General features: G+C 41.0%; 1 protein-coding gene across 2 annotated transcripts; it reads left to right on the top strand.

Moving 5' to 3' along the window:
* Window positions 1-2,295: 2,295 nt before the first annotated feature.
* LOC104152487 (C-C chemokine receptor type 5) lies at window positions 2,296-9,805 on the top strand. Of its 2 annotated transcripts, none has more exons than XM_009687829.2 (3): window positions 2,296-2,452; window positions 5,407-5,600; window positions 6,260-9,805. In XM_009687829.2, the coding sequence occupies exons 2-3, from the start codon at window positions 5,585-5,587 to the stop codon at window positions 7,330-7,332; spliced, it is 1,089 nt and encodes a 362-aa protein (XP_009686124.1). In that variant the 5' UTR covers window positions 2,296-2,452; window positions 5,407-5,584; the 3' UTR covers window positions 7,333-9,805. The 2 variants fall into 2 exon arrangements, with proteins under 2 accessions (XP_009686124.1, XP_068791735.1); XM_068935634.1 differs by lacking the exon at window positions 2,296-2,452 and adding an exon at window positions 2,521-2,675.
* Window positions 9,806-10,787: the final 982 nt, after the last annotated feature.

The raw sequence follows: 10,787 nt of genomic DNA, 5'->3' as shown, positions 1-10,787 counted from the left end.
AGGGATTGTAGGTGGATAAGCATAGAAAACGTGTAACAGAAAGCCCAGCTAAATTATGTGCATTTTCTTATTTTCAGCTAAGGACATAAAAAATGGCTGAGTTCACTTGACATCATCTGTAACTTGCGTAAGAAATTATGTCCTTCCTTAAGTTTTTTGAAACGAAGAAATAAATGTCCTCTGGACCCAGACAGCCCCCACCAGAGCAATCTCCCTCTTTCCAGGTCACGGTCTGCCTCTTCATGTCTTGAAGACATGTCATGAACTCCTGTCATACCATGTTCATCAGCTCAGATGATGAACTGCAGTAGCTATGCAGTCACAGATTTACTTGGAGAGGATTAAGGAGGCTTTAGCCCAGTGGTATCTGGTCAGTGCGGTGTGTGCTCCTGTGTCAGCTTGCACTGTGGCTGTAAAGCCCTGCTACAGTCTGATGGTAACCACGCACTCTCACACCGTACAGGTGGCTGTCGGCTCACACACTGAGTAGTAGGCCTGTGTTAAAAAAATTTCAATCCGAGATCCCCATGGAGCTGGATAACTGACATGATACTGTGACACATACAATCTGCCCCCTTGTGGTTATGACACAAACATTGAACTGTGTATTTCTCTGTGTTTCATTACTGCTACGTTAAATAAGTAAAATAAGAAACTAAGAAAAAAATGTTTAGAATGGATATAAATTCAAGGTGAGAAATGTGAACCCACCTACAGTGACTGAGGTTTAGGAAGAAATTCTCTGTGTGGCTAGGATATTTTTCAGCTAACTCAGGCAGCATTTCCTGTACCTACTTTTCACCACTATCAGAGGCAGGATTATGGACCATAATCTGAAAATCTGGCCTAGTCTTGCAAGCTCTAATAGTTCAGCAAGGAAATTAACATTTTTCTTTCATCTTCCCCACTACTGTTTCATCAGTAGAGAGATGTAGGCATGATTCTTCAGGCGTGATTCAAGTCAGCCAAGTTACAACAGTTAGGATCTTTATCTAGGTGCACAGGAACCATTTTTAGAAGCAGCTCCTTCCACTGACTGTACAGTGAACCTAACACAGTCCATCAAGAAAGACAGGGTGAATATACCCTTAGAATAAACTGCAGCAGCCATTCATTTTGATGCTGAGACTCCAGCCCTTGAAGAGCTCATTGGAAGAGCTGATCAAAAAAGAAGAGGAAAATTTATTTATCCTCGAGAATAAAGACCTTGGTTAGCCCCTCAGGCAAACAAGAACCGACAAGGGAGACAGGCTAAGTTTTTCCATTTCACTCTCTCCCTCCAGATCTGAGGTGTAACTCAGAAGCTGTGATTCCCCTGACCTCCATTAATGAATGGCAGCATTTAAAGCAAGATATGTCCTTTAGCATTTTAAAATGCCTTTTAGCATTTTAAAATCCTTTAAAGGCACAAAGTTTCCTTAATTTTTGTGAAAATAGATGGCTAAGCACAGGAAAGACATCCCTTCAGGAATCCTCCAAAGCAAGATGCTATGGATGCGTCAAGTGGGGACAGGGGATTGCACGTTATTAGGCGTCATAGTCAGTGTTTCCCTCTCAGGGATTCTCAGGCATCTGGTAAGGCATCAGCTCTCACTTGCTTTCTTTCTCTGTGCTCTTCCTACCTCCTATGCAGTTTCTTGGATGTCTAAGAAGGACCTCTGCTCATGCTGCAGCTTTAGTTTAATTCTGTCTGAAAGTCACAGGAGTCAACTATAGGAAATAAACCGATCAGAAATCAGATTCTATTAGGCTTTTCTGAAGCTTAATTCCAACCAGCAAGCAACAGTGTTGTTTTAAGAGAAGCTGAGACTCACTGTATAGACTAAGTTGCAGTCAGGGAATCGTGAAAGGGATTAAGCAAAATGGTCCAAAAGACCAAGTTTGAGACTGAGGGAATCAACCAAATCTCCTAAGATTCAAGGACGGCAATGCAGAGCAAGTGAACACAAAGTACAGGTGATTCTGTAGATACAAATTAATAAAAGTGTCAGCTAACTTTTCCACTTTCTGTTAAGGGATGAATAGCATAGAAGAAATATGGCTGAGAAATGTAAAAGGATGGACCTCACATAAACTATTCTTGTCTTAAAGAGGTTAGTTAAAAGAAAAAGAAAAAAATAACAATATAAAATCTTTTTCTATAGCTACAGCTGTAGATTGTGAAACCTTGAGTTCAGCTACTAGGAGGATCCTCCACATATTTCAACATCTTCTTGCACATCTCACATAGTTAGAAAAGTAACATCTGATGACCCATTTATAGAAAAAAGAGAACTGCTCCTTGATTTTTTTTTAAATGAAAACAGATTTGCTTGCTAGAAGTCTGCAAACTGGTACACCCTTCTTCAGGCCGGAAGAGGTATTTTTGAGCTTCTTCTACTGAGTAACAAACCGATTTAGCGATACTCTTGGTGTGATAATCTAAGATATCACTTGAACTGTAAGATATATGGTAAGTCATTTTTGCCTTCTTTTTTTCATCTGCGGATTTAGTAGCTCTTTATGTAGTCTAATGCTGCACGAGAAAAACACTTGTGGAATCTTGCCAGCACACTCATCTTTAAAAAGTACCCTGGAGAAAAGCATAGGATATGTTAAACGGAATGAACTACTTTTAAAGGACAGAACCTCTAGAAGATTCAAGCAGGAAAACAAATTCATAGAGGGTGATCTGGGTAAGAATGCAATGGAATAATATGTCTCTTTGATTAACAGGCTATATATACATCAACATTTTTCTCTGAAGACGATATATCATGATGGAAATTCTGATTTTAAAATTGTTACTGCAAAGACAAAGTAGTTTATCTGTGTGGAGAGTACTTATTCCTCTTGCAGGATGACTATAGAAAATCTGATGCAATTTAAACACTCTTTCTCATGACACCTGTTTACATGCTACATAGCATAGCATTTAGCTCTGTTTACTACACATTCTTAATTCTTACCATTTTACAGCGCTGTGCAAATGAACTGTGGCTGACACTCACTTTAATAAAACCTTTTTCTCTTTGAAAACAGAGAGTTTTGACCTGAAACTCAGCATGAAACAGTTAACATCTGTGTTTGCTCAACTTCCCTATGGAGAGCTTTTTGACCTGAAAACTGAATGACTGCTAGTTTCAACCAGAGTAACAAAATTAGTATTGGAGATTGCAGATTTCTAGAACAATTGACTATATCTAAGCTGTACTCAGAACAATATATACCTCTTTTTGAAATATTCTTCCTTCAGAGATCTTTCAGGATTATCTTTGGTTTTCCCCTAATGATCAGGAAACATAAGCCCAGCAGGGGACTAATTAACAATACAACTCTAGGTCTATTAATCCAGTGAAGAATTCTAGTCAGTGGCCAAATCTGTTTCCTAAAATAGCGAGACTATAGGATAAAGCACATAAACACTTGACGACTCCCTTATCTGTTTTCTAAATTAGTATCTGTAGATTTTCCATTATCACCAAACACTGGATACTGTACACAACTCAGGATAATAAGTACTTTTGCAGACAGAGGCTTCTGAAGCAAAGACTAGGCTAGAGGAATGGGGCTCAGCTAGTGGGAGGAACCACTCAGAGGGAAGATGACAATTTAAGCATGCAAAAGGGGTTGAAAGCAAGAAGATAAGGTGCAGAAAATATTTGGGAGTTATTCCAAGAGGGCAGAGGAAAGGACAAGGAGGAGGGAAGGCACTGAGACAGCAGTTAGCAGGAAGAAGGGGCTGTCATGAAAGAAATTGTTGCAATAATATCAAGGCAGCATTCTGCAATAACATTTGCAAGTATCCTATTAAACAGTTGCATACTCACGAAATCCCACTTTGGATTTATGGCCCAGGTGTTTTTTATAACCATGTTTACATATCAGCATCATGCGGGCACAAAAGGATCCAGACAGAGTTATCAAGATGGGCAACACCCTTCATACCCACTGCAGGGTGCAGCATGTGCTACCAGCCCGCTGATGTGCTAGATGGCCTCCTGCCTGCTTTGTGGCTGCAATTGCTCTTCTGGGCTTTGGCTTCAAATCCTTCCACCTTGGCAGAACACCTATTTTAAGGAACTTGCTTCTGCTGAGCAAGACGACCTTTTGGTTTTCAGCAACCACTGGTGCTCTCCCGAATGAATAGCCAGCTGAGGAAGGAGGGTCAAACTGGCCATGATCCCAGGACATGTTGAGGCTGCAATCAATCCCTCATCCTGTGGTGCCAGTGTACTGGCTGATACATCACAAATAGGGATACTTAGCTATAGGCAGTTCCAGCACCTGGTAATGTCAGAGCATGCAATCTAGATCTAGCTGAAGGGGATTTTAAATACTCGTGCAGTGCCCAACTCTTGATATGTTTGTGAAATGAACAAGTTAACGTTTTGGACCAATGTCTCTTTTATCAAGGTACTTTCTTCTAAGAGAATTGCTGAGAGTTTTAAAAAAGTATAACCCCTTAGATACTTCAGCTTATAAATTAGCTTATTTACTGTCAGCATACCTGAGCCACAGCCACTTCCTTTACCAACCAAATCATGATTTCAGTATTGCAATGACTATGTAGTTAGTGCAGCTATGGAAAAAACTGTTTCACAGAGGTGGTCAGAGCTTCCTGAAAGGCAATCCTCTTTGAGGAGTCTGACTGCACTTTTATTTTCCCCAAGAAATTGTATTCAGATATAGCTGAGACTGGAACTGTTAAAACTTGCCAGTTTTCCCCTACTCTTTGATCTCCAAAAGACAATACAGCAGAGCTATACCAGAACATGGAAGTTCTCGTTCTTGAGATATTGGGAACAGAGTTAACAGCCAGACTCTGCAAGAAAACAGGGAAGGGGTGGGGGAAAGGTTTGCAAAAACAGTATCTCTTTCGTGTTTAAAAGCTGCAGATTTTGTTTATCCAATAAAATCTTTTGATTTTTGTGCAGCTTCCCAGCTGCACTGTGCTGCAAAAGAAACTCCACAGGAGCTGGCAGGTCAGGACTGACTCCTTTTTAAGGTCATAAACAAGCAGACACAGACCTACCAAGAACCAGTCCCTTCTCCAGGATCTCAGGCTTAGGTTTTATGATGTTATCCTCTGTGATACAAACTAAGAGGGGGGCACCAGCATTTTGAATGGCATATGCTTGCACAGCAGGAAACGTTTCAAGTGTCAGAAAGATGCCACATTTGATATCAGTCAAAAAAAATGCCTTTTGAAAGAAAATAAAATTCAGAACTTGATGAAAGAGTAGTTTCTGGTAAAACCCTGAACAGTACGCTCAAATAAAACCCTGGGTGTGCTAAAAATGCACTACCTCTTGTCCATTTACTGGGTAGAAGATTTATAGGTCACGCTGACAGAAATTGAAATCTTCTATGCCATTTTAGAAGCTGTTTGCCTACCTGTTCTTTCAATTGTGAATTTCCATGCAGATCATCAGCCGAAAAACGCCAAGCGTCTTCCCCAGGGGACATGACTGCAACCTGCTTTCATTCCACATATACCTAGAAGCAGCACATTTTCATGGCCCCCGCCTGACCTGAACTGTGCAACATTTGCCTTTTCATCCCAGATCAACACTGCCTACTTGCCAGCTCCGCAGCAGCCAGGATGGCAGATTCACTGGGTGAGTATTCTTGGTGCTGCAGCAAGATCATTTCTACACCACCAGCGATCTCATTCCCACTGACGTTAAGGCTCTCAGCAAGGCATGGACAACCCAGCAGTCAGTCAGCTCTCACTCGTGCCAGAGCACCTTTGCCAGCGCCCGGCCTTCCCTGGGTGAGGGCCGCAGCGTGGGCTGCACGATGTGAACGTGGCCGGGCTGCTGAGGAGAAGCACGGCCACGCGCTGCATGCCAGCCACTGCGCTTTCCCCTTCCTGTCTCTCTTTGGCTCTTCTGAAAGCCACTGCTGAGCGCAACGGCCCCAAACTAACCACTGCTAGTGTTCAATTCATCGTTCCTCTGCTTCCAGCTGGCTCCGAAGCCTGATACGCTCTCCAGGGGAGGAAAAACGGACCATGCAGAGCACATGTGGAAAATAGCATGTAGCACACTTCTAACATGCAGCAACTTGACTCATGGCTATAGAGATTTGCGCGTGTGTGCGTGCGTGTGCGCGCGCACGCTCTGCAACTTCCATTTTCTTCTAGACCTTAGCATAAGCAAGGCTTATATGCTCAAGAGCCATAAGTAATCTAGATGAGGGCAGCAACGTGCTTCATTCCCTTCAACGCAAGGCTATGGAGCTTCCTGCCGCTAAACCTCCTTTTCTTCCTTTCTAGAGATGGAAAACTACACGACCGACTTAGACAGCTTGCTACTGACAACAGAATTTGACTATGGTGCTGCAACAGCATGCAAGAATACCGAGGAAAGGCACTTTGCAGGAAAATTTTTGCCACCGCTTTACTCCTTGGTGGTGATATTCGGCCTCATCGGCAACGTGCTTGTTGTCCTTATCCTGGTAAAATACAAGCGACTGAAGAGCATGACCGACATCTACCTGCTCAATTTGGCAATTTCTGATTTGCTGTTTATATTTTCCCTCCCTTTTTGGGCTTATTATGCCGCCCAGGAGTGGATTTTTGGAGACGCACTCTGTAGAATTCTCTCAGGCGTCTACCTCCTTGGCTTCTACAGTGGGATCTTTTTCATAATCCTGTTGACCATAGACAGGTATCTGGCCATAGTGCATGCAGTGTTTGCTTTAAAAGCCAGGACAGTTACCTATGGCATCCTCACCAGCACTGTCACGTGGGTTGTTGCTCTTTCAGTCTCTCTCCCAGGCTTCTTTTTTCACAAAAGCCAAAAGGAATATTCACGTTATACATGCAGTGCTCATTATCCACCAGATCAAAGAAATGCATGGAAGCAGTTCTTGACCTTAAAGATGAACATACTGGGACTTATTGTCCCCATGCTCATTATGATCTGCAGCTACACACAAATTATAAAGACATTACTGCAATGTAGGAATGAGAAGAAACATAAAGCAGTCAGGCTCATTTTTATCATCATGATTTTCTACTTTTTTTTCTGGGCACCATACAATATCACTATTCTCTTGCGTGATTTTCAAGTGTCATTATCCCTCAATACTTGTGAAATCAATGGTCAACTGGGGAAAGCCATCCAAGTGACAGAAACAATTTCAATGATCCACTGTTGTATCAATCCTGTGATCTATGCCTTTGCTGGAGAAAAGTTTAGGAAGTACCTTCATTGCTTTTTCCGAAAGCACATTGCAACCCGCTTCTCTAAATATTGTCCAGTTTTCTATGCTGACACAGCTGAACGGGCTAGCTCCACCTACACACAGTCCACTGGAGAGCAAGAAGTTTCTGCTGCATTGTAAACTGTGTCTAGTGAAAAAGTGGAATTAACTTTTGTGAAATCAGTTCTGTGAAAGAAGCCTCGAAAGCTGTTGTCTGGATATTGTCTCTAAGGTGGCCACAGAAGAACACGGCACATACGCCTACCAAACCTTGTACTTGTTCATTCATATGGGTATTTGTACATAAATGAAAAGGATGGATCAAATTAGCTAGCTGGATATGCAAATGTAGGATTCTGCAAGGAAAGAAGTATTCTCTTTTTTTGTGAAAGTAAAAGCATAGCTTTATCCTGAAGGACCTAAAACTCCCAAAGACTGGAGGCTTTCTCTGTACACTAAGCTAGCAGGCTCATACACAGAATTTTTGAATTAATTCAAAAGGAGGTTAGAAATCGATACTGGTTCTTTGGAAACATCTCTTGACTGGACCTTACACAAGATATCTCACTCATTTAAACTCAGTGTCAGCTCCACGCTTTACCAGCCTAATTGTGTACTTGTGCAGATAACGCTAAATTATGGAGGTCTGTGATATAGAATCTTTAGAAGGGATAAGGGAAAATGTTATATATTTAAAAGAGCTTCTAATATTTCAAGGTATTGTTTCATTGTGTACAGTCAAGTACCAATATTTTGGGTCTTTTCTCATGTTAGTCTTAACTATTCGATGTCAATACCTAAGTTACTCAAGAGTTTGGGTATTTCAGGAGGCTCTCTCAATCAATTGCTGTTTTATATGTTACTCATATTGAAAAGCTAATCAAATATACAATGGACTAACGTTGATCAGCAAAGCAATGTGTTTGCAACATTTAAACATTACAGTATTACACATGGAGCTTTAACTAGGGTAGATCAAATGTGTACTATCAGTCAATAGGGTTTTGTTTTTTTCAGTGCAGTGATTTTTTTGCCATTTTGCTAACCAGCATAGTTATAGGGAAAAACTTAAAATATGAAATTAATGCAGTGGTAGTGGCTGCAAAAACACAACAGCATTAGAGGTGTGGAAACGTTTTCTAAATAGGGTTGACCCAGATGTTTACAGAGATAAGCATATGCCATGAATTTTTAAGTTATCAAAACATAGGAACAAGTGAAAGAATTCACTGATCCACAAAGTCAAGGGGCACTTCCTGGTTTTACAAGTAGGTATCATTTGGGGGCTACCAAAAATGATACGACCATTTTTATGCCATTTGGTAGTTTTAAAGATAATAAAAGCTTTCTTAATTAGTAAGATTGACGGCCATCTATGACTGGGCTTTTGCTAAAGGTCAGATCCTGCAGAGCACTTGAACACACAGAAAAATTGAAGAATGGGGATACTAACGTGCTTAAGGTCATACCTTATCTGCACGATTACTTGATTCATGCCAAACTGTCCTTCCTAGTGTTTGTTACATTTCCCCTAAGACACTTGGTTTTGGCCAACTCTGGAAATAGAAATATAAAAAAACAATGTTCTGATTGCTGTTCTTATCTGGTAGGGTTATTTCTGTTTCCCAGCTCCTCTAAATATCCTTTTAGATAATATTTCCAAATAAGCAAATGTTTCCAACAGCCCCAAAGAAATCTTACACTGCTAAGTGCTTGTGAAAACAGGAAGTGCAATAGGGAAATCTTTGCTCATCAGACCACTTGTTTCAAGTTATTCTATCGTATTAAGCACCACTTTTGGACTACATCCACATGGGAAGTATAAGAAAATTATACTATGTCTTCTAATTCACAGTCGTTAGAGATGCACATCCTTTTTTAAGGCATTGTTGCATCAGTCACCTTCTGGACTTTGTATATGCTTTTAAAACAGGTAACTATATCACTATAAGTAGAAATCAGGTAATTTCAGCATAAAATGCAAAATATATGCATTTCATTTTTAAAGGGATAGGAAGCTACATGCAGTAACTTTTGTCAGGCTGGCTTTTTTTTTTCTTCTAGATCACATTTATGAAAATCTTTTTGTGATTTATTCTGTTCTCGACAAAATCATTCATTTGGACCCCAAGGCACACTGCCTTTAAGAAATTATTTTCTAGGTTTCAGTGCCATACACAGTACATAACCATCCCTGCAGAAGAAAAGGACAATCAAACACGGAAGAGGAGAGGGGCATGCTTTTTTGAGAGGTGTATCAAAGAAGAGCCCTGATCCTTTGCAGTATTATCTCCTATAGCAAGAATCTTTCCAAGTGACAAGCAACTTCCAAGAGGCAAAGTTGGAACTTTGAGAGTTTTGTGGTCCAGTGGATCAGCGGTGAACGAGCAGCTCTCAAGAGTTTCTATTACTTCACTTCACTGAGAAGGGACCATGCTTCAGCAAGCGAGAACAAGCTGCTCACTGTAGTAAGCAGGGAACCATGCTTCGAGGGGACATATCAAATAAGTGCTCAGTAACACTGCTGGTACATTGAATTAAGGACTCTGCCAACAGACTGTAATAATATTTTGTATTATACAATCCATTAAAGTTGGTTGACTTTTGTGTGTTAGATTTCTTGATCCTCTCTCTTCCCCTCTGCCCTCTTCTTTTTGATAGCCCAATAGAATTAAAAAAGAAAGAAGAAATTCCTCTTTATAGCAGGTTGCTATAATGCTGAAAAAGCAGGCAGAAAAAAATGAGAGTTTAACAACTGGACAAAGAACCAACATCATCAGATAACACATGACCATCAAGACATGATCCCTGTGCTTAACTGCTTGTCACTAGTTGTCTATTAAATAGCCTATTTTGGTTGATACTACACTTGTTTTTGTTTATTTTTACACACGGAAGAGGTTTAGCCCATAACTCACTCTGACCCTAAGAGGATGAATACTAAGTGTTTTAAAATACATAAGCATAGGAAAGAGTTTTAAAGATGTTTAGTATCTATCCCAAGGCACTGAAGAGATAACCTCCAACAATTAGACTTGCACACACGCTTACTCAGAGTCCCTTCAGTTTTTAACATTACGGTGCCATCATGTGGCCACACTGTAAGGTTTCATACTGCCACTTAAAAGACTCGCTTTCATCAGTGGTTTTGGTGTTCTTCCTCTCCCAAAACTTTTTTCTTCTCAAGATGCTCTTCTATCGAAATGACTTCCTCCACTACAGGCAGCATGAATATTACACAGACAGCAGCAAGCCTTAGAAAACACTCAGAGCACCTAGGACTAGCGGCCTGCCGGAGAAGTGGGCATTGCCAGCTTCTGATGATTCAGGCAGTTGAAAGATACGGGAGAACAATACAGAACGATACGGGAGGAGTGAAGCTCGATTAGCTTCTGAACAAGTTTTCCACATGCTCATGCTGTCCTCTGCTCCAGAAGGCGTGCACCTCAAATTCCTATGCATAGCTTGGAAGTCACAGGAACGAAACAGAACACCCTCTCTACGCTCTTTCCCCCGGAAGCACAACTTAGATGGCACTGGGATGAGCACGCTTCCAACCTTTCTCAGCCCTCCTGGCAGCTGCCGTACTTCCCCCG

This window comes from Struthio camelus, chromosome 2, assembly GCF_040807025.1.
Source record: "Struthio camelus isolate bStrCam1 chromosome 2, bStrCam1.hap1, whole genome shotgun sequence".
Classification (NCBI taxonomy): domain Eukaryota; kingdom Metazoa; phylum Chordata; class Aves; order Struthioniformes; family Struthionidae; genus Struthio; species Struthio camelus.
This window is presented reverse-complemented; position numbering and strand designations above follow the sequence as displayed.